This window comes from Rhinolophus sinicus, chromosome 6 (genome assembly GCF_057876585.1).
Source record: "Rhinolophus sinicus isolate RSI-liver-muscle chromosome 6, RSI-T2T, whole genome shotgun sequence".
NCBI classification, from domain to species: Eukaryota; Metazoa; Chordata; class Mammalia; order Chiroptera; family Rhinolophidae; genus Rhinolophus; species Rhinolophus sinicus.
In genome coordinates, this window is record NC_142506.1 from 7,307,851 (window position 1) to 7,331,626 (window position 23,776).

General features: G+C 43.5%; 1 protein-coding gene across 3 annotated transcripts in view; it reads left to right on the forward strand.

Annotated features, from left to right (window-relative positions):
• The window catches only part of ADCY8 (adenylate cyclase 8), a 173,556-nt gene that overhangs the window by 28,678 nt on the left and 121,102 nt on the right, over positions 1–23,776 (forward strand). For all 3 annotated transcript variants that reach the window (XM_019723897.3, XM_019723906.3, XM_019723925.3), the window contains exon 2: positions 1,495–1,644. In XM_019723897.3, coding sequence (XP_019579456.2) covers positions 1,495–1,644 — 150 coding nt within the window. The remainder of the gene's footprint in view (positions 1–1,494; positions 1,645–23,776) is intronic.

Here is a 23,776-nt window from a genome sequence, read left to right on the forward strand (position 1 = left end):
CTTCCTAAGACACACACCTGACCATGTTGCTTACCTGCTCAGACACTCAGTGAGTCATTATTGTGACAGAAGAGGCAAGAAAAGCAATAACCATACATATCGAGCAATGATTATGTTACAGGCCTTCTGCAAATTGCTTTCATCCATTATCCAACAACATTTTTGGAAAATATTCCTCTGTTACAGGAGAGGAAATCTGAGGAACAGGGACAGGAAATTAGCAGGGCCAAGTTCACATGACAAGTAAATGGCCTTGTTGGGAGCCCAGAGCCTTAACCTCTGGGCTAGGCTGCTGAGTTCTACATAGCACGGCAAACCAAACTATTTAGTTAGGACCCACCTCCTGAGCAAGGGGAATGGCTTGCCTTGGTCACCTGGAGAGTAAACGGTAGCGATGGGATTTAAGGCCCATTCTGTCGGATTCCAGAGTTGGCTCCTTACCCCCCTCCACTGTCTTCCCTGCATAGTAAATAATGGACAGAAACAGTCTTTGTAAAGTAGCATAAATACAGAATATTTTACTACTTTATAGTCCTCTGGGATATTTAACCTGGAGGAAGACCATCTGTAATGCATGATTTATTCAGAAATAAAAAATATGTATTACACCATAGATGAGAATTTAGGAAAAAAGGTGGCCTTATATTTAAGTATATATCCAACATTTGTCGGATATCTGTTATCTGCTAGGCATATTCATATATATATACATACACATATATAACTATATACACATATATAACTGTATAGATACACCTACAGATCCATACAGATATACATGCAGATACATTACTTCTATAAGGCAAAGATTTATTCCTATTTTTCAGATGAGAAAGTTGAGGCTCAAAAAAGGCAGAAAGTGACTTGCCTAAGGTCTGATGCCTAGTAACCCAGGTCTCTGCTTACAGAAGGTCCACCACTTGGCAGGTACAGAGGTCTTTGGTGGGTGGCTGCCCCACACACTTTGTCAGGGCCCCTGCAGCGCCTGAGTGCCCCCTGGGAGTTGTGGAGAGTATCACAACCTGTGTATATTATTTTCCTCCTTCTCCGCAGTGTCCATATTCCCCACCTTCTCCAGCCTCTCCCTCTGCCTAATGTGCAGCCACGAATGCTCAAGTGTGGACCCTGGGAGGACAGGCCTGAGTCCCAAAGCAGAGAGGCCTAAACACAGCACAGTACTCCCATGGCAAGAATGACTTGTGGAAACACACGACAGCTTGCCAATAGCATAGGTATTGGGATTGAGTCCAGTCAGGAGATTTTGGTGCCTAGGAGTTGGGTAATGGCAATGCAGGTGGAAAGAAATAGACAAATGTGATCGCTGTTCTTGAGTTCGGAATGTCAGGACTTGGCTGCTACCCGACAGGGCCTGGCAGAACCAAGGTCAAATGCAATGGCGCCAGGACCTGGGAAGTTTTTATTTTTTTTCTCCTTGCCTCCAAACAGCTCTTCTTTTAGCCACCTGACCAGGCTGTGTTTGCAAATCTGTTTTAGGTGGTGGCCCAGGCGGTGTTATTCATGTGTATGAACACAGCTGGCATCTTCATCAGTTACCTGTCAGACCGGGCCCAGCGCCAAGCCTTCCTGGAGACGCGGAGGTGTGTGGAGGCCAGGCTGCGCCTGGAGACAGAAAACCAAAGACAGGTACCAGTCGGAAAGGCCGTGTGCCCAGGTTATCTCCTAGTCAGTCTCTGAATAACGGAGCTTTTCTTCCTCCCCAAACACACCCTGACTTGCAAGTAATCTCTCCAAGTTCACGTCATGGGATTCCGGAGTCTAAAGTAGTCATGTGAGACTCATAGGTCAAAATGGGTGGGTCTTACTCGCCACATTCAGTTCCTTGTTGCCCACAAGAAGTACAATGATTCTGCTCACAAAGTGATTTTTGGACACCTTTGACACATCTGTGTTTGTGAACAAGGCCATGGTTCCTAAACACCATTAAAATTCTCATATTTGACCTTCTTTTGAAACTATAAATTATTATTTCAAAGAAACATTTTTACTACGTAACAATTCAAATTATAGTTAAGCTCCTAGAAGAATCCTGTACATGTTGACTCCCAGGATTTCATCCTGATTTTCAGAAGAGACGCTGGAACACGATACATTTGATGGAACATGATAGGGTCCCAGGCAGGGGACGCCGTAGGGAACGCAGGTTGGCTCAGGGTCAGAGCCAGGGGTTCCAGAAGGAAGAGGTTAAAATAAAGGAGTTTCTTGGACATCCTGATTGGGTGGATGTTATAAAGATTTTAAAAACTGCTGCGGCCTCAAATTCTGTGTTTCCCCAAAACCAAATTAGCTCTCAAAGAATGACGATGCGCCCCTTTTAAAATTATTGTCACCTCAATAAATTTAATTAAAAAAAAAAATATTCAGCTATTAAAACTGTATGCATGCCTTTGCCTCGGAAAGCAGTTTCCAAAGAGGAATAACGGGAATGTCTTTAATATTGGCTATCAAATCAATATGTTTCGTGTTCAACATGTTTCTATACTCTTGGGAATTCTATGCTCAGTGGATATATTCGTTCTACCATACTAGGCTCTTTTCTTTTTTAAAGTATGTCTATGGATACACACTTGTTATTGTAACCTTTATGTAATAATGGTTCAAGAAATGAAAAAGAAAGTAGCTACAAAATAAGGCAACATTTTCTTCATCTTACTGTAATCGTAACATCAGTAAAACATGGATCTTTGAAGTGAACGAAGCCAGGTCTGTGTGATAATGGATGAGGCGGGCAGGCAGTGTGTGACTTGCCAAAACTCAACTCCCACTGCCATATGTCACCGCCAGGGGCACGGAAGATGCTATTGAATTTCCAGATCCTACATGGATTTTGCAGGATTCCGAATTAGGACATTTCTAAGTTAATGTCTAAAGCAATGATGGAACCTCATAACAGATTCATTGTAGTTGCCCTGAAAAACCTTATAAAATAATTTAGAAAAATAACTCTAAGAACAAAATCACCTTGTACAATAAATATTGTACATCTCCTGGGACTGTATATTATGTGCCTCTGCAAAACAGAGCAGTTGCCAGGCTGGCATGTCACTCTTTCCATGGGATGGATGACAATTCAGAGACTGCGGCCGTATTAATAATTCATGCAACTGTTCTTAATGCTCTGTCGCAACTGGAACTGCAATTGTGGGTGAGTTGTGTGGGAAACTCAGTCTTTTATTTCATGTTTGTGAAATATTGGTGACACTGAAAGTTATTGCCTTATCATACCCGTAAGACTTTTCTTCTTTTCCCATCCTTCAAGTTGAGAGTCTTGGAGTCACTGTGATGTAGTAATCTAACACGGTAAAAGGACCTTCCTCAACCCCCTGTAATCGTGATTTTTTTTTTAAGTTGGTGGAAAGAGGAAGAAAATAATAATGCTGTGTCTCCCTGAAAATAAGACCTAGCTGGACAATCAGTTCTAATATGTCTTTTGGAGCAAAAATTAATATAAGACCTGATATTATATTATATTATATTATATTATGTTATGTTATGTTATGTTATGTTATGTTATATTATATTTATTATATTTATTATATATATTATATTATATTATATTATATTATATTATATTATATTATATTATATTATATTATATTTATTATATTATATTATATTATGACCCGGTCTTGTATTATAGTAAAATAAGACGGTCTTATATTAATTTTTGCTCCAGAAGACGCATTACAGCTGATGGTCCAGCTAGGTCTTATTTTCGGGGACACACGGTATGCAGAAGTGAGAACAGGTGACAACTAGAATGCAGTGTAAAGTTCACTAGCATTCATGCCACAGCGATCTTGCCTCCTCGTTGAGCCACCAAGGCGCTGACCCCCAGCCCCAGATTCCCCACCCATACACGGGGCCATGTGTCTCCTTCCAGCATTGTGTTTGCCTCAAATGACATAAGTTGTGTACAGCAACACAACATTATGTCAGCCTCGGGATTCAGTAAAATTGCTGTAGGCTTGTTATAGTCCTGTGTCCACAATGGTGATAAAGTATTTCTGGCATATGGACCGCGCCTCTTGCCTCAGCGGTCGTATCTAAGCGACCTGGCTCTGTATCATTCAATGCTGAAGTTACTTCCCATTGACACTTGATCTCTGCTGCGAGTTCCCATTATCCCTGAGAACTTCCTCAGTGGAGATTAGCAGAGACACTGCCCAGGATTTGAAATCTTTGCGTAGGTACTTACCATTTGCGTGAGCATGAGCAAGCTGAGTCGTTTCTCCATCGGTACCATGGGGATAATAATACCCTTCCTCAGGAGAGTCCTTAATGGTTAGAAATATTGTGTGCAGTGCCCTTGCAGCTCGGCGAAGAGTTTCTATTAGCATGATTGTGCCTCATGATTTTTATGAGTCAGCCAACAAAGCACAGTCCCAGGAGGACCCATTTGAGAGCACGTGATGAATTGGCTTGTCACAGCTGAAACTCCAATTGAAAGTCATTCCCATGGAGGGAATTCAGGACGGCAGTTCTCCCCAGGTATACCTCCATCAGAGCCCAGCATTAGGCGCCATATCTTTTAAACTATCGTGTGTCGTTAACCAACCCATCCCCACTTACCTCTTATTAGCGCTTATTATAACACCATAACTGTTAGAAATTCTGGGGTAACACTATAAGGGCCTCAGTGACAGGAGATCCTTTTTCCTTGGGAAATTGACCCAGAGGAGACTCAATGGCATTTATTTTACACTTACAAATGCAAAATCAACAGGCCTTGTTCCATAAGAATGTTCAAGGGGTTTTTTTTAGGATTTTTGAAGTATTGGCCTTAGCTCATGGTAGGATACAAAAGGATACTCAAATGACTTGATTTGTTCAACCATGAATTAACGTATTTATTGAGGACATCGGAAATAGATGGTCACTAGCAATCGGTTCCTTGTCTTACAGAGCTTACAGATATACAAAGAGGTGGATGACTATACAGACCCCTGTGGCGATGCCCTACGGGTCAAACCTAAGCTGGAGGTGGATAGAAAGCGACCTAAAAGCGACCTATTGTGAGAGGCAGGGAAGAGTACCACATAAAGGTCACACAGCACACACAAACATCCTGAAGGAAGGGAGAACGTAACTTGTTGGGGTGATGAGGAACGCTCGGATAACTCACTCCCAGGATTCATTTATTTATCCATCTATCCATCCATCCATCCACGGTAGAGTTACAGAGATAAGTTTAAACTCAGTCTCTACTCTGGAATTGGGCCTGGAGAATGAGTAGAACTTTAATTATTGGAACAGAGGGAAGAAAAAAGTCGGCAAAGATACTGAGGTTAAGATACATATGATGTGATGGAGAAACATTGGGAAGTTGGTTTGCTCTGCTGCCCTCTAGCAAAGTTGTGTACTTTCTTCAGTGGCATACCACTGCACTTTCCCATTTAATGAAAAATACATAGTTGCTGAGTGTTCACTATGCATCAGGCATTGTTCAATGTGCTATGTATACCAAAATGCAGACAGTCTGTTGCATGCCCGATTACAGCATGCCACACTGGGTCTCAGTCACTGCATGCCTATTTGTTGGGGTGAACTGTGAGCCCCTTAAGAATGACCCAAAGCTCATTCCTTTATATACTACCCAGCAGTGCTTGAAAACCAGTGCAGGAGACATGGTTATGAAAAGACTGAGATTATCATTATTTAATAGTGGCCACTAATTGTTTTTCCAAAGAATTGCCAAGCCATAGGTCAAGTATAGGTGACACTTGACCGTCTCGGTGGGTCCCTTAGAGGAAATGCTTGAGGTCCTGTGTGACAGGTTTCTTCCTTCGATAAGCTGAGGTCGCATGCATGTCTGTTAAGGCCAGGAGCAAGCAGGCAGGAGAGACCAGCACATGCTGAAACCCTTCGCTCGGTGTCTCTTCTAACTAGGTTTTTAACAAAGCTCCTTGAAGATGGCTTTCTGCTTGACAACATCTCCTTCCCCTTCCACAGTACCTGGCAGAACTACTGAATAGTCCAAAATGTTGACATTTTCCATTTAGATGATTGGCTTCGAGAAATTGAGCACATATCGGCCCTTTCCTTCAGAGAGGCAAGGACTTTGTTCTTTTTTTTTTCTTTTTAACAATTTAATCACCAATTATAGCTAGTACAGAGCATATTAAACACCTCCTGTTTGGTGTCTCGGTCCCCAACTTCTCTTCCTCCAATCTGGTCTCCATCCCAAAAGCCTGGTCTGGTTCAGAACATTGTAGGGGTTGCAAGCAAAACCGCCAGTGTTTGGAAGAGCTAGATTCTAGTCCTACTTCCTGAGCTTCCTGGCCGTGGGAACTTGGGCAAACTATTCCCTCTAGAAACCTTGCTTCTGTAGGTGTCCAATAAGCATAATGATTTACCTTCCTCCATGGGGTGAGGACTAAGGATGAAGGATGGACAGTGCTTAGCCCAAGGCAAGGGATGTGCCCCAGGCATATTAGAGAGGATGCTGAGATGATGGTAATGACATTGACGTCATTCTTCACTGCAGGAAAACCCGTCCCTGGCCCCATTCCCTCCAAGATAAATGCAAACCCCCATGCATGTGTGGCCCAACAGGCCCTCCAGATCTAGCTTGTGTCCGCTCTCCCTCATTCTTCCCACCCCCTCGTCACTCACCCCAAATGACCATCAGCTCCCTGACCGGCTGTTTCACTACCTTGTGCCCTGTGGTTCTTGCGGCCAGGGAAGGCTGCGTCCCTCCTAATGTCTCTACTCTGAAAGTTCTGCTCCAGCATCCTCCACGAGGCCTGCGTCCGTCACCCCTGGTTCAGTTGAAATGCTTTTCTTGTGCTTCCAGCATGCCTTACAGGTTAACTCGACCATAGAACCTGTCATCATTTATGACATTTACTAGTCTGCATTCCTCTCTTTCCATGGTCAACAGGGCGACTTACAGGAAGCTTCTCTGTTTCACTCATCTGATTCCCTGATATTTATTCAGCACCGGGGCGGGTCCATAAGATCTTCTGATGAATGTTTATTTGAACTGAGTTATATTGAATCCAAACTTTGGCTCCTGGCTTCACTTCTACCTACATGAGGGTCATGTTGCAATAATTGTCCCATGTAAAAATAAAGAGACTCGGGCCCCATTGTGACCCCCTTAACACTTGGTGGCGGGAGGACTCTTACCCAGTGCAGGACAGACTGGAACAGGCTGCGCGCATCGCACACAAAGCTACTTGGGGAATTTTCCATCTGGAAGGCACGTCTTAGAACATCTCTCTTTGGGGAGTTAGATTCTAATTATTGTGGTTTCTGTAATCCCACTTCTCCTCACCAAGATCCAAAAGCCCCATATTTATTTTAAATATTACAATAAATTAATTGTTTTTCTTTGAGCTTTGAGAATTGTTGAAACTTATTTATGGTAATCATGGCATTTCGAAGTGTTTCAGAAGCTCTGGGGGCACTGGAATAACGTTTCTGATGGGGCCATATGTCGCCACAGCAGGAAGATTATTATTAAATGCAGCAGATGTTTTAGCTGTGTTAAAGCAGTTCTGTTTAAACTTAACATCTTTGTTAGACAATATTGGCATAAGCTAGTTTGGACAATAGATTGGGTGAGAAGGTTGCATTTCCTACTGAGTTCTGAGTTGGTTGGTTTGATTCATATTGTGCCCTATAGCATCTAGGAAATTGTTTTTAAAGCTACAGATAGCTGTTCACTAGTAAGACAGCCTTGTCATTCATCCATTCATTCATTCATTCATTCATCCATTCATCCCTTTATTCAAGGAAGAGTCAAAGTTGACCTGAAAGTGGCAGAATCTCAGAAAATTCATTTTTTTTTCTGTTTCAGCTCGATGGGTATTCTCATATTCCAAAAACCTCTTGAGCCTCTTACCATCAAGCCATTTTTTTTCTGCTGTTCTCTAGCTCTTACGTCCAAACCACCCATGTACCATCCTTCATGTTCATCCTTACCTGTTATAAGTATGTTTTATATAAATCTAGTTTATGCTGGAATATTCTTCGGTTCCCTAAACATTCTTGTCACCTATTCCACCCATGCCTTTACTTATGCTTTTCTCTCTACCTGGTATAATAGTCCTTTCATCCCTAAACCTTATCTGCTCTTCAAAGCTCAGCTCAAATGTCACCTCCTCTACAAAGACTTTCTCTGTCCCACCCCCAGCTGTGACCTCCATGAGTGTTTTATTTGTATAATGCTTTATGGAATTAACCTGTCTCTGCATTTTGCTATGCTCTTGCTTTGCATTTTCTTCTACACTCTAAAGTCTTTGCAGATTAGATATATGTTTCATTCATGTTCTTCACAATAGCTATGACTCCAGAAGGGGAAAAACCCAAGCTGGGGAAAAAGCAGAGACAACGAATATATAATGAGTGCTACAATTGTGTCTTCCAAATATTCTTCCGCTCAAGAATACTTGTGAATGAATACATTTGGGAACTACTCTCCTCTTGTGATGTGATTTCTGGGGTCCTTTTTCTCCAAAACCAGGAGTCCAGTCTCTTCTTGACAGTTAACAACTTTGTTTAACTGCCAGTCCAAGTTCCCCTTTTATTGTTTCTTTTTTATGTGTGACTTCAGCCGAGGTGGATTTCTGTCTAAGCAAAATTTTTAAAAATACATTTCACCTGGAGGCATCTTCGTAATCATCTTAGTCCTACGAGCTTCTCAGCCTCTATGCTCCATTGCTTTCATGGCTCCATTTCATTTCTTTTCATAGTTTCGCTTTCATCTCTTTCAGGTATTTTGGGGAGAAAAAGTACAATGTTATTCCAATCACTATCATCCGCCAGTATGTAATGGTCTGCAACGACACTGTCCCATAGAATTCCCTGTGATGGTGGAAATATTCCAAAAGCCACTAACCATCTATGGCTATTGAACAGTACGTGAAATGTGGTTAGTGTGACTGTGGAATTGATTTTTAATTTTAATTAAATTAAACAACATCTTTGTCTCTATTGTGTTGACTTATCATGACTCAACCTTTGCTTCTGGATGGTTCCCCTGTCAATACCTCTAACACCATGTTCTTTTCTGACCTCCAGACGCCCATCACCAACACCCCACCAGGCAGCGCAATCTTCATGTCCCCTGGTATCACTGGCTCAGCCTGGTCACGATCCTCTCATCCCCCTAAAACGTCTTTCCTTCCATGTGACACGTCGTTGATCCTGGCCCATCCCTATCAACCGTGGTGCCAATTCCTGCCGGTGCTGTGTCCACTGTATAGGGACTAACGGCCTTATCTTTCCTTTCCTAATACTGTTTAAATCCTCCCACAAAATAGCTTTCTGACGGGTGCTAACCCGTGTCTAACTATCGTGCACGGGTCCAGCCACCTGGAGTCACTATCTTCTTCTTGAGAAAGAAAGCTGTACTTTGCTTGTTCCAGTTTATGAAGTGGGAGACTCTACAAGCACATCGGATCTCGTGGAAATGTACAGCTCATGAGCCACTGTGTTCTCTCCATCCATTCGTGTTCCTCCCCATGTTATAGAGTGTGTCCTTCCTGTGTAACATACTCAGTGCCCCAGGCTTCTTGTGGGGTGAGAATGTGGATCCTCTTGTCCAGCAGGGAGCCCACGGCTGCAGGGCGCCCCACAGTGGCTCCGCTGCTCTCTCTCTCTCTCTCTCTCTCTCTCTCTCTCTCTCTCTCTCTCTCTCTCTCTGGCCGGAGAGCTGTAGCCGGTACAAAAAGAAGGCATAGAAAGCCCATGTCCACTCATTTTGCATCCACGGTCCCCTTCCAACAGTGAAGTGTCTGGTCTTAATTCCGATACACCTTCCATATCTATTTCTGAATGGATTCATTTGAGAGGTGAGGCATGTCATTAATTCATGTCTCAAAACTCCAGCACAGTGTGCAACCCTGTCAGGATCATCTTCTTAGTGACCGATTTGGGTTACATAAGACCTCACACTGAAGCCTTCCGTGGATGGCTGTTGCCCTTAGAATGCAAACCATTCTCATTACCTGGCATTTCAGCCCTTCCACTACTGGCTGCAGCCCAACGTTTCCATCATGTCACTTGCTACCTCCCGCTTGTACTCCAGCTCTCCACCCAGACCAGCAAATATGCCCCCACACTTCTGTGCCTTTGATTTTTTGCTGGTTGTTCCCTGCTTGCCTACCAGATCCAGTCTCTATTCTTCTCGGCCTTTCTCTGGGCCCTAGGAGGCTAAGATTCGTCAAAAGGCTCATTACCCTCTAGCTTCTGGTTGGGTTTGGCCAAGGGAGGCACTGGATGGAGATTAGGAGATGGGAGGGCACGGATGTCAAAGGGTTTATCTTCCCATCTCCTGCCCTGCCAGGCTGTGGAATGGCAGTGGCTGCATTTCTGCACCAGTGGCCATAGCTCCTAGCAGGCAGCCCTTGCCTGTAGCTCCAGGATTTGCCCGGTCCCGGGGTGTTTGTAGATCCACTCTTCTTAGCCTTTGGATGCTTTACCATCTATTGTTGGGGTCCGTGACTCTTCATTAAACTCTCTTCCTTACCCCTTTTGGGGTACCAATTGTGTCCTGCTAGGACCCTGAATTACTGTTACTGTTCCATTTGCATGTGAGGCCCTACTCCCATTTCTCTCCATTGCGTTTGTGAGGCAGTTTAGCAGAGCAGGAAGACTAGGGGTCAGAAAAATCTTGGCTCTGTCCGGTCCAGTAACCACTAGGCACGTGTGGGTATTCAGCACCTAAACTATGCCGAGTCTGAATTGAGATGTGCTACGAGCATGAAACGCACACCAGATTTTGAAGATCGTACAAAAAAAAAGAAAGAAAGAAAGAAAAGAAAAGGAATGTACAATATCTCCTTTTTTCATATGGGTCACATGTTGCTTAGTCACTGAAATGACAATATTTGGGGTACATGTGGTTAAACAGAATGTACCATGGACATGCATTTCAGTGTTTCTTTTCACTTTTTTAAATGTGTGGACTAGGAATTGTTTAACTCCCTGGGTGACGTGCATTACATTTCTGCTGCCCCATGTGCTTGTCCCATTTCAATTTCCAGCTGGCTGGTGTGACTCTCTGCAAGTTGCTGAACCACTTTGCACGTGGGTTTCCTCATCTCTCCATTAGAAATGATAGTTCTTGCCCCAACCCCTGGGTGTGTTCTGAGAGACAAATAACATAATGCCTGAAAAAGTGTTATTTCAACTGTAAAGAACTCGGCAAATGTTAGGGCTATTTCTGTGAAAATCTCACCAACGCCCCAATCTGATGCTCAGATGTCCCTCCTCCAGGAAGCCTACTCTCGTGTTTCCAGTCCACAGCCATCTCTGTTTTCCTTGGCACTTAGAAATTTGCCGTGAATGCGGGCTTTTCACACTCTGCCTAGTATTGTGTTTAGTGCTAGGATTCCCTCTAATCGCTGGTAAGATTTAGAGCAGTGAGCAAAGGCCCAGTGTGTGTGGCCTGCGACCCTCCTGTAGCAGCTGACGACACCCAAAGGATTGTGTTTACCCCACGTGGGTGAACCGCCAACTCTTGCATTCCATCTGGCTGCCTGGTTCCTTGCAATCTTTCCAGCACACTCTTTGCATTTGGTGGATTGGGGGAAGGAGTGAAAGCTGTAAAGAAGGACAGACCTGGATTTGATTGTTAATTCCATACCTGGGTGGACCTTGCGTGCGTCACTTACACTTGCTGAATGTTGGCTTTATAATCTGTCAAAATGATAACCTCTTGCATCTCAGAGTTTCTCGGAGGACACCAAGCAAATGGGTGCTGGGGATCATAGTTGGTCCTTGAACTTCTGAACCACCTGGGCCACAGCTTGAGTTTCACAGCAGAATATATTCTGATTCTGGTAACTACAGGTTTCCTTTTTGCTATTGGCATCCTGAGAGGTACTAATTTCACCGATTCAAAGAGAGGCCATCACCCTGTGCTCATTTGCATACGATTAGCATTTCCAGAGGCAGCTTAGATAGAAGAAATCAATCACCATCACTGCCCTCAACACCTTTGCTCCAGCCTGGAGAAACTGGGGAGCAGCCAGAGAGCAACATGGGGCCTTTTATCTCATACATCTGTCCAGGGAGTGTTTTTTTTTTTTTTTTTTACGATTAGGGAATATGTATAATTTTGAGAAAAAAAAAATCTATACTGAGCAAGTTTATATTAACAGTGGCATGGTATGTACAAGGTCGGACAATTACATTCGCGAACTCATCCTAGAAAATGTGCTACATACCTCATGGCTGAGTATCACTACAGTCACCTTCGAAGTACTCCCCTTGGGAAGTTATGCACCGATGCCAGTGCCTAGTCCACCCTTCAAAACAATGTGTTGTTTTAATTATAGTTGGCATTCATTATTGTTCAGCTTCAGGTGTACAGTGAAGTGATCAGGCATCTACATCATCCCTGAGGTGGTCTCCCAAATGGGACACATGTCCATCAAATACTCTACCAAATCTTTACAACATTATTGATTACGTTCCCCAAATTAATTTTCAAAACCCTGTGACCATCTTGTGGTTACCGACTGTTTTCTAATCCCCTCACCTTCCCCCTTATCTGCACCCCCCACCCATCTAGCAACCCTCAGTTTTTCCTCTATGTCTCCAAAACTGTTTCTGATTGGTTCATTCACTTATTCTTTTCTTTAGATTCCACATATAAGTGAGATCATATAGTATTTGTCTTTCTCTGTCTGACTTACTTCATTTAACATAATGTTCTTTAGGTCCATCCATGTTGTTGCAAATGGTAAGATTTCTTTCTTCTTTATGGCTGCATAATACTCCATTGTATAAATGTACCACAATTTCTTAATCCAGTCATCTACCGATGGGTTATTTCCATGTCTTGGCTATTGTGTATAATGCTGCAATAAACACAGGCGTGCATAAAGATTTTTGAATTAGAGTTTTGGATTTCTCCGGATAGATACCTAGGAGTGGAATTGCTAGATCATAAGGTAGTTCCGTTTTCAGATTTTTGAGATACCTCCATACTGTTTTCCACAGTGGCTGCACCAATCTGCAATCCCACCAACAGTGCACAAGGGCTCCCTTTTCTCCACATCCACGCCAGCACTTGTTGTTTGTTGATTTATTGATGATAGCCATTGTGACTAGGGTGAGGTGTTATCTCATTGTGGTTTTTATTTGCATTTATCTGATGGTTAGTGAGGTTGAGCATTTCTTCATATGTCTGTTTGCCATCTGTATGTCCTTTTTAGAAAAATGTCTCTTCATGTCCTCTGCCCATTTTTTAATTGGGTTGTTTGTTTTTTTTGGGAGTTGAGTTGAGTGAGTTTTTTATAAATTTGAGATATTAACCCCTTATCAGATATATCATTGGCAAATACCTTTTCCCATTCAGTAGGATCCCTTTTTGTTTTATTGATGGTTTGCCTTGCTATGAAAAAACTTTTTAGTTTGATGTAATCCCACGTGTTTATTTTTCTCTTACTTCCCTTGTGCGAGGGGACATACCAGTAAAAATCTTACTCCGGGTAATGTTGTTCAGGGAATTTTGACTCAAGAAATTAGAGTTGGAAACCCAATGCGGCCCAACCTTAAAAATGCTGCAAGGAAGGCATGCTCTGTTGCCTGGATATAGTTGAAGACATGTTTCAAAGGTGATAGTAGAATAGAGGAGGGGGAAATAAAACACATAGTATTTTAAAAAATGATCCATGCCGAAAATAGCTTATTTCAGCTAGATTTGAGTATCGGTCCATTGATGGAAATTCTATATTCTCTATTTTGTTTAAACCACCCTCAAAAGAGCACAGATAATTCAAAAATACTTTTAGAGCCATCTGAATACAGAACCCCCCTAGAATGTTCTGTTGGTTTGTTTCTAATATTTTGCAAATCTTTGCCCGTACCCAAACTGAAAGCAACATCTTAGAAGGAAACTTTGGATATTTACAAAGCATGTAACTTATTTTTCATAGAAACAAAAGTTTGCTTTCTTTTCATTCTCATATTTTGTTGTTTGCACCATACTCAATTCAATTTGGTTATAGCAATAGCAAACACAACTAATATAAGCATATTTGGAAACAAACACTCCTGCTTCCTGGTAAAGATATGCCATAACTGACAGAGCAGACATGGAGCGGACAGGGACCCCCTAAGTCTGAGTATTTAGCATGTCGGAGTCCCCATCAGGCAGACAAGCTATTCAATCAGTGAAGTGGAGGTCTACTGTGATGCTGTGCCATTTTATCCATCATGTATGAAAGATCAAAAGAGTCCCAGTGGATCTTTTAAAAACATTGAAATGGCCTTCGTTGGCAGCCCAAGCCTACAGAGGCGAGGCTGCTGAGGAATCAGGGCAAGAAGAAACACAGAGACAGAGAGGAGTTGAAACAGGGCAGGCGCCATGTGAAGAAAGAGGCAGAGGTTGGAAGTGAGAGATGTACAACTCCAGTTGCACTTGAGATGGAAGAGATCTACCAGCCGAGAAACGCCAAGGACTTCTGGCGGCCATCAGAAGCTAGGAGAGCTGGGCCGATCCAGGGGTTGTGTAGGTTTCCACTAAGTTCCCTTTGCTTTCTCTCAAGGGGTTTTTGTGCCCTGCTGGCTCCTCCCAATATTATAAAGATTTCAGCTTTGTGCCTACCTGCCCACCAAGTGCAAGAAACTGATATCAACTCCAGAAGATCATTTTCCAAGTTTTCTAGTCCTCCTCCCAAACCAGCTTTGGACTTACTGAGTTCCATTCCTAACCGGCCTCAGGCACAGCTTGATCCAGGAGCCATCCAGTATATTGGATTTCTCTTCATTATTTAGGACTCAGCTAAGTCATCAAAATCCAATCAAAATTCCACATTAACTGACTTTTTCTCAGAGCCCACTTCAGAACTTTTTTTTAATGACTCGTTTCAGGTGCTTTAATAGTAACAAATGTATTATCACTATTCAACCAGGTTACTGCATTATGGAATGTAGATCAAGACCTGAGTTAGGGGCCAGAAATAAAAATAAGGTGAGATATTTTTTACATAGAATTTTTCATGACAAAGTGGACTTTGGCAAGCTTGGCACTTTTCAACTTGTTTTGTAGTCACATGTGGCATGTCTTATATCTCTCCATTAGACTGCAAGTTTCTTGATCAAAAGAGGACTCATGCTTCCCCTGCCCATGATATCTAACCTGGTGTTAGATATCCAGTAACGTTGTATCAAATGAATAAAACAGCGATTAAATTAAGGAGCCATTCCCACAGGGCGCCTTCCCCAAATATGAGAGTGTTATTGACCAACATTGGAGAGTAACTTCCCTTCCCTGCTTGGTCAGTTGGATGCTCGGTGTTGCAGAGCTTTTCATTTACCACAGAGCCTGTTCTTACTGAACTCTCTACTCCGTCAGCTCCTCTGTCTTCACTCCCATTGTCCAAAGAGGTTACAGTTTAGGTCTATAGGGGACAGCTCTTTTGTATATTCATGGCTGAGAGGTAAATATTTCATCTTTACGCCTCCTGACTCTCCCACAGCTCCAAGCATTTCATTTTTCCCACCTATTGTCCTGGTGTCTCTTTAGAACAGGCAAGAGACAGGTGGTGCCCTGTGATGACTTCCGTTGTAAGGCCATCAATATTGTATGACAGTCCTTTTCAGTCTCTCCGCCAAGTTGACGGCATGTGCGGTGCCAGCAGAGGTGAAGCTTGTGCCCTGCTCTGCCCAGCGCTGAGCACGGCGCCTGCCACTTGCTCATTCCTTAGCGAGTGGGTAGTGGATGACAATCCCCGATAGATTCCACAAAGACGGGAAAGACTGTGACGTGAGAGTCAGCCCCAAGTGATCCACTGTGCCCAAAAAAAGGCTGAATCCTGAATCAGCCTCCAGTGCACAGAGACGGGAGCCACCTAATGGCTCCAGGTGCCAGGGTTCACATCCAGGGGCTGCCACTGCTCTGTGCCCTCAGGACAACTACCTAACCTCTCTGTGCCTCCGTGTCCATCCGCATCTGTGAATTATCAGTAATAAACATATCTACCTCATGAGTTGTTGTGAGAATGAAATGAGATGAATCACGAACAGAGCGTGACACGTAGTAAGTACCCAGTAAGCTCTGTTGTCAGTGGTGGGTCTGTCAGTGTAATTGCTACTCTTTCTTAGGCATTTGCTTGAATCGTGAACATTCCACAAAAAGCAAAACTCTCAGACTGCCAGAGACTGAGTGGATTTTAAACACGCATAGGGAGAAAGAAATTGAGATGCTGGGAGTGTGAAAAGATGGAGAAATCAAAGGCCACTGAATTATAACTTATGTCATAAGAGGTAATTGGTGTTTGTCAACTGAAATAATAAAAGGGAGAACTAACAAATGAATGATTATTGCATGTATTTTCCAGGTAAGCCCTCCTGATTATGATGTTTTCTGCTTTTCAAATGTAAATGAGAAGTGTTTGATAATTGTCCTTCTCACAAGCAGAAAAGTGCCATAATTAAATACTGGAGTGAAGAGTGCCGATGCCGCTCATTAGCCCTTGTTTTTATAGGCTGGCAGGAGGGGGTGCAGAGCCCACGTGCCCACAGCTGACCTGTGTGCTTTCTCCAGGCCGTTTGTGGAGGTGTACCAGCAAAGGGGCCCGCAGCCACCCGCCTCCATGTCCTCCAGCCTCTGACCCAGTTTCTCCTTTGGAACGCTGGCCAAAAAAGATGCTTTTTGAGATGCAGCAGAAGCAGGATGGGTGGCTTGGTGTCCTGCATTAAACATGATTTGGCCTTGAGCAAATGACTTCTCCGCCTCTCAGATTCCTCACCTGTAAAACCATTTTCCTAATTCCTACCTCCCAGGATTCTTTGGACCATTACATGGCCCAGTACACATTACGGTCATTTTTAACTGCACCCACACTACAGATGTAGTTATTACTTTTATTATTTGTTTAAATGTTGTATTTGAGGAGGATATACAATCTCCTGATACTGCTGCAAGCGAGGGAATTGTTTGCATTTTAATCAATCTTTCAACCTCCAAGTTAGACCCACTCTAATTGCTAGTAAAATCTAATGTTCTTGAATAAAGGTGAAAAGCTCTGTCCCATATCAAGATAAAGCATAAATTCAATGTTTTTAAAATTTCAGTGGATGAGTGTAAAATAAATTTGTAAATTATTTAAAAAAAAAAAAAAAAGATACCAGAAGAGCATTCTGAAACATGTACTGTGGCATCACTCTAATCAAGTATCTATGGAAACAGCTGCATATTAACACTTGGAATAGGTGATAATTTGTTTTCTCTGTCCACAGGCAGCCACAGGTCAGGTAGTGCCCCAAGGTGTTGGCATGGTCCAGCATTTACAATCATGAAAGATATCTGCCTGCTCTGGAGCAGACTGACTGTAAAGCTGATAGAGTTTAAGCTTCAGGGCCCCTCTCTTACAAGGCACTTGCAGGGCACCCCAAGGCCCTAGCAAGTTTGTAGTTAGGATTTGCAATGGTTAAAGGAGGCCCCTCCAACTTATTTAAGTCGCGGCACCACAAGGCCTGCATCCGGCCACTGTCCTCGCCCCCTTAGAAGAGACAAAACGTTCCTTCCCCCTCCACACCTTTGGGACTGAAGCCATCACCTTGTGAAGACCCAGGCAGTTCCCTGTTTTCAGACGTGGCTGCCAGTTTGAAAATGTACGTGTTCTGCCATGTCTGTCCCAATGTTCTTGGGGAAAAAAGAAAAAGCTTACAGTGTAGCGGTCTTCCCCACACCAAGATTTGCAGTTGTCCAAAGGATGTGTGCCTGTTTAGCATGTTGAAGCAATACTTGGTAGCTTTTATAACCTTGTTCTTGTCCCTCATCACCGATGACAGAATGTTATTCTAACAGATTTTGAAGGTACCATAGTAGGAAAGAATTTTATCAGAATTAACAGGAATGTGTTTGAGAATTGTCTAAAGGCAGGTCTCTCCGTGCCCGCTGATTGTTTCCAGTATTCGAATTTCATTGGAAAATTTATTTCTGAGAAAATCCCTACTGTGTTTACAGGCAACATAACTGCTACGTCGGCAGGGAAGTTAGGCAGACCTGGTTTCAAATCCCACCTCTGCACATGACTAGCTGTGTAAACTTGGGCACGAAATGTAACTTGATGTGTCTCAGTTTTCTTATCTGTTAAATTGGAATAATCCTACCCTGTTGAATCGTTGTGAGACCGTATTTGAAATAAATGCTGTGGTGTGATGGAGGGACAGTCACCCCCAGGCCCCACTTCTCCCATCCTCTCTCTCTGTCACTCCTAGTGTCCCCAGAGTGCCAGGGTCTTGCTTCTGTGCCACAGCTGTAGGACTCAGCTGTTGGGGTGCTCCTGTGTCTGCATCCTCCACAGGCTGGGTGTTCTTCAGTGCTGGAATTATATTCAGCATGAGGAACGCCCTCAGAGCCTGGCCCGCGGCAGGCACGAGTGCTGTTTATTGAAGGAGATTGAGTGGAATAGTCAAATAGAACCAAGTATGTGTGCTCTCTTGATGGCTAATAGAATAGGAAAGAGGTGTGTGGTGTGACATTTGCAAATATGTAATCAAGAAGACTTCCAGGGCACACATCATTTCTGTGGGCCTGATAAATTTTAGAAAGGAGTTTTGAGTGTTGATGAAATTATAAAATACCTTTCTGCTCCCCTCACCCCTGCCAGCATGAAACTAAAGGACTTGTCTTGTCCATTGGCCTTGGAGGTGGGTTACATCCTGTCTGGTGACATCACTGTCCCTTTTGTAGACCTTGTGGACTGGCTTCTCATTCCCTGTGAAGGGCAGAGAGACCAGAAGAGCCACTGCTGCCACAGCAGTTGGCTCCAGAACTATACCGCCTTCTAGGTCCGTCGGCACACTAGAGACAATGGCCCCTTCTGAACAGCCACCAATCTTGTGACTGGACACTGGAAACCTACTGTTTTTAAAAACCCAGTAAGTCCATAACCACGATTGCCAGCAACAAAAAGCAGAAGTAGCTGGAAAAACAGCCCCTGTCTCGCCTCCACATTCTAAATCTTGCAGGAGTGCATCTGCTTGTCAAAACCCAAACCACATGCAGAGCTGTGGGATCTGGACAAGTGCCGTCACTGGTTCTCCAGCCTCTTTGGTTCAGAAAGGGACTCGTGTGCTTTTTGTTTGTCTGGTTTACCCTTTTCCACCACAATTCCCAGGAAGAAGTGTATTTGACTTGATGCTCTAGTTCGTTCAGGGGTGTCCAAACTTTTTTCAACGGTTTTCACCAAGGGCCATAGGTGGTAATATACAAAACAGCCGGGCCACTCACTCGAGGTGAAGTATGTATTGCCTCACCTGGTTTATTTAAATAAACTAAATAAATTTTTGGAATTTGCTGCAGGCCAATTAACAATGGATTGTGGACCGCAGTTGGCCCGCGGGCCGCAGTTTTGACACCCCTGATCTAGTTAGTACACAAAGACATAGAGGTAAGTAGAGAAACATCCAGCACACAGTACTGACCTTTATTGTCACTGGATTCTGAGGTTTTCCGTTTTTGTCTATTTCAGTTTTCAGTGCTGTGTATGAGCCACCGTACGAGTTTGATTTCAGGCCCACGAATGTGTCACAAGATGCAGTTTTTAAAACGCTGCATTAGACATGGAGTTGAATGCTGGTCCAGCAGACCCACCGCACCCCTTATGTGCCCATTCCAGCTGGGTCTCGGTACTCTCTAGTCCCTCTGGCTGGAGCCTGTGGCTTGTGAGTAATTCCGACTCTTCAGGAGGCAGGGCCCCACGAGAAAGCATCCCAGGGGCAGGGCATTTGTCTCTCTTCTGAGACAGTAGCCACCACTTCTGACTATAAGCCATAGGCGAATGGGGAAGTGGAGAACACATCAAAGGACAATGAAGAAAAGAAATGAACAGTGCTTTGGTGGACAGGGCACTAGCTTTATTTACAGACAGAGGGAAGTGTTTGGAAGCTTTGGAAGTATTGGGCGTGCGTGTATCATCAAACGTTTGCAAAAGAACACTGGCTTTCATGCCAAGCTCACTGAGTTTGCAAGTCTTGGGTCTGCCACTTACAGTTGTTAGGTGTCTTGGGCAAATGTTTTCCTTTCTGAGCCAATGTAGCCATCTGTAAAACAAGATAATAAGGCCCATTTGTAGTATGACCTCAGATGATATATAATGTCTTTCTGGATTTATTTTTCCTAGCTGTAAAATGGGCTTCTTTGTTCCATTGGGTAGCTGTGTGGATCGAATTAAATGAACTATGTGACAAGTATCACACACAAAAAGTGCTCAGTAATGTCAGTCCCCCTTCTTAGTTGTGGATTGTAATTAACTACCTTATCATCCCATTAACTGTTCATTTGGGAGATGAATTACACTTTGCTGTATAATAAACCCAAAATGTACTGGCTTAAAACAAGCACCATTTATTTAGCTCACAATTGTGTGGGTTGGCTCTGGAGTTCTGGTCTGATCAGCACGGCTGATGTCTGCCGGGCTCTTTCACGTGTCTCCAGGCAGCTGGTAAGACTGACGGTGGCTGCATGGCCTAGGACAGCCTCACTCGCACATCTGGGGTTCAGAGACTGTAGACCAGGGTGTCCACTTCTCCACCACGTGGTCTCTCATCCTCCAACAGGCTAGCTCAGGCACCTTCACATGGTGGTCTCAGGGTTCCAAGCATTGAGAGAGAAAATATAAACTCGTGTACAAGCACATTTCACACCTCTACGTGTGCCATGTTTGCTCTTGTTCCCCCGGCCAACGCAAGTGACGTAACCAAGCCGAGACCCAATGTGGAGGGCAGTAGCCAGGGGGAGTTATCAGGCACATATGAACACGGTCTATCAGCTGGAGTAAGTGTGGGTTGCCCATGGCTCCCTTCCTAGAAGGTCTGCAGGATGCTGGACAAATAACGTAGCTCTCATTTCTCCCCACTTAAAGCCTCCTAGGAAGCGGGAAGATGTTATTATTGTAGACAACTATGGCTTATGAAAAAGGCACATGATGAAAGTGGCTGCCGTTGTATTATGTTATGTTATATTATATTGTATTATATTATATTACATTACATTACATTACATTATATTACATTACATTATATTATATTATATACATTACATACCTAACTGTTCACTTTTATGTTATCCAATACAAACCTTCTTTTCTGGTTCATTTTAGGAGTTTAACGTGTAGAAGGAAAGAAATGTGGGGAAGAAAAGGGGAGAAAGAGAGCAATTAGTATTTATTGAACCCCTACTATACGAGTATGTCCGCGACTCTGTTTGTCATTTTCACATGACACACTTGCAACACCACGGAAGGCTGTATCATTCCCGTCTTACAGAGAAGAAATTATGCTCAAGCAAAATCACTCAGCTAGAAAATGGCTGCAAACCTAATCTGTCTTACTTCAGAGCACCTGGTCATGTATTTTCTCTGTTCCCTAGCCTTGCAATCCTTATACGCCCCTTCTCCCCCTCCCCGACTTTAAAAATCACTTACTGGCTCCCTAGTCCCCTATGGGCTAAAGGTCAAATTCCTTTTTATTAGCATTCAAGGGCCATGCCAAACGATATCCAGTGGAATTGTCAAGTCTCAATTGTGACCCGTCCCCCTTCCCAGAGAACCTTCAACCATCTTGAACTCAGCCTCAGACTTGCCATCTGCTCTGCACTCTCTGCCCCTTTGCTCATTGCCTGAGCGTTCTGCCCTGACTCTGTCAGGCACACTCCTAATTTTTTAAGGCACCATAATATCCAGCTGGAATAGCTCGTGCTCGATGAAGCCTCTCTGTGAGGTAGGCAGGACGAGGCTGAAGGTCCATGTTTTACACCTAAGAAAACTCAGATTTACACCTCCCTTGCCCAGGATCAGACAAGTAATTAGTCAGCACATGCCAAAAAAAACAAACAAGACTCAAATTGAGTCCTTGCCATTGTGATTTCCAACCTACCCATCCGTGGCTTCTTGTTGAAAACGGCACAATGCTTAGCAGTGTTTTTGGTGTCTAAGAAAAGTAGGACAAGTTGTCTGAAAGAACCTTCAAGCACGCTCTAAAAAGTCTTCGAAATCCTCAAGCCATAATAAGTGTTTAAAGAGAGATTTTTCGAGAGAGACTGCTGAGCCACAGATTCTGGGCCTAATATCTTCTGGGCTCAGCACAAGTGCTCTTTATTTCTCACATTTGACTAAATTCCTTTTGGGAGAGCTTAGCATCTCACCTGAGTGTCATATTGCCTGTCGTTTATCATTTTATTACTGAAGGGAAGCAAAGGGCCTTTCCTTTTATTTCTTGATGCTGGAGCTGTTTATGTATCAGACTAGACCCTCAACTAAAGGTACCACGGGTGTGCTGAGCCTCGGTTAGGGTCAGACTTACGGCAAAGGCTGGCGTTGCCATTGTCCTGGGTCCTTCTATATTCCAAGAGCTAGTAAAGTGGAAGCGGATGTACTATATGCCAGGTTCTTTACTGAGCCACCTCTTAGGGAGTGGAGAGAAATATTTTTTCATTGATACTGTTTAAAATGGCCAGTGAATGGTGATAATAAAAGGCAGAACAATTTTTAGTCTTTTCCATCCTTTTATTATTGTTTTAAATTCCCTACAGACAAAGAACCCCCTTATTGCCAGCACCTTGTACACAGCACTCCCCACTTCTTCCTCACACACCCATGGTAGGCCACTGCTGCTAAGCAAGATGGAAAAAAACCTATGTCACTGGGTCCTGGTAATAATCCCAGTAGAGAGCCCTCATCTGTAAAACGAGGCTTGGAGAGGCTAAGTCGCCTGCGTTCATGCAGCTAAGTTACAGACCTGAGCCGCTGTGATCTGTGAAGGAGGCGTGACCTTGGCTGGTCTTGTGCACTGGGGTCTCCCGGCACACAGTAGGCCTTCAGCAATGATTAGCAAATGAAAGAATGAGGAAAAAGCTTTGTCTCCAGGTTTCCAGTTGGATATATCTAGGAGCTAACTAAATGAAGAGACCTGAGAAAATCTTAACTCCTCTAAAAGACAAAAAACACGAAAGAAGTCCCTGAAACCTGAATTTTGTGCCTCATCCTTTAAATTACACTCCATGTCATGGATTATGGACCATAGCATCATGCTGGCCATGGCCTATGAGGTCGCCACTAAGAAGAATTAAAGCCCATCTGATGACCACTGCTTTTTCATAAGCACCTACTGTGTACCAGGATCTGTAAAAGGGACTTTGTCATTCAGTGTGGGCAACAGTCCTGGGAGGCAGCTGTTGTTATTCCCATTTTGTAGATGAGGAAACTGAGGCTCAAAGGAGGCATATAAGTTATCACAGTCACAGAATGAGTCAGCTGTTGATCTCAGCCAAGATTCACCTTGAGCTTGACTTCCAAACCCTTTAGTCTTGGCATTTATGAGCAGAACCAGTGTTCCTGGGTCTTAGACCACCTCCAAGTTGACAGGAGTGTTAATCCAGGCTCTCAGCCTTCTTGCTGAATCAGCCTGAAAAGAATATGCCTTTGGAGCCAATTAAACCACAGCTTCCACACAGCTTTGTTCATACTTAGCTTTCAGAAACAGTAACAGTTCCGGGTGAAAATTCCACAAAAGCCTTTAAGGTACACACTCAAATGCCAGAGTCAAGATTTTGATGACAAGTTTTTTTAAATATTTTAATTATTAGGAGTGTGACTGGGGGTTTTTCACTATAGCCCAATTGCCTTTTTGCATATTCAATTCATTTTTCCCATATTTCCTGTGTAATGTCCTCAATTTCAAAGCTTTAAGCTTTAGCACTAATATGCAATTAGAGTTCTAAGGCAAGTATACTTGCCAGTGAGTTTCACAAACATTTGGGCTGTGGCTGCAGTGTGCTAGACACTATCTA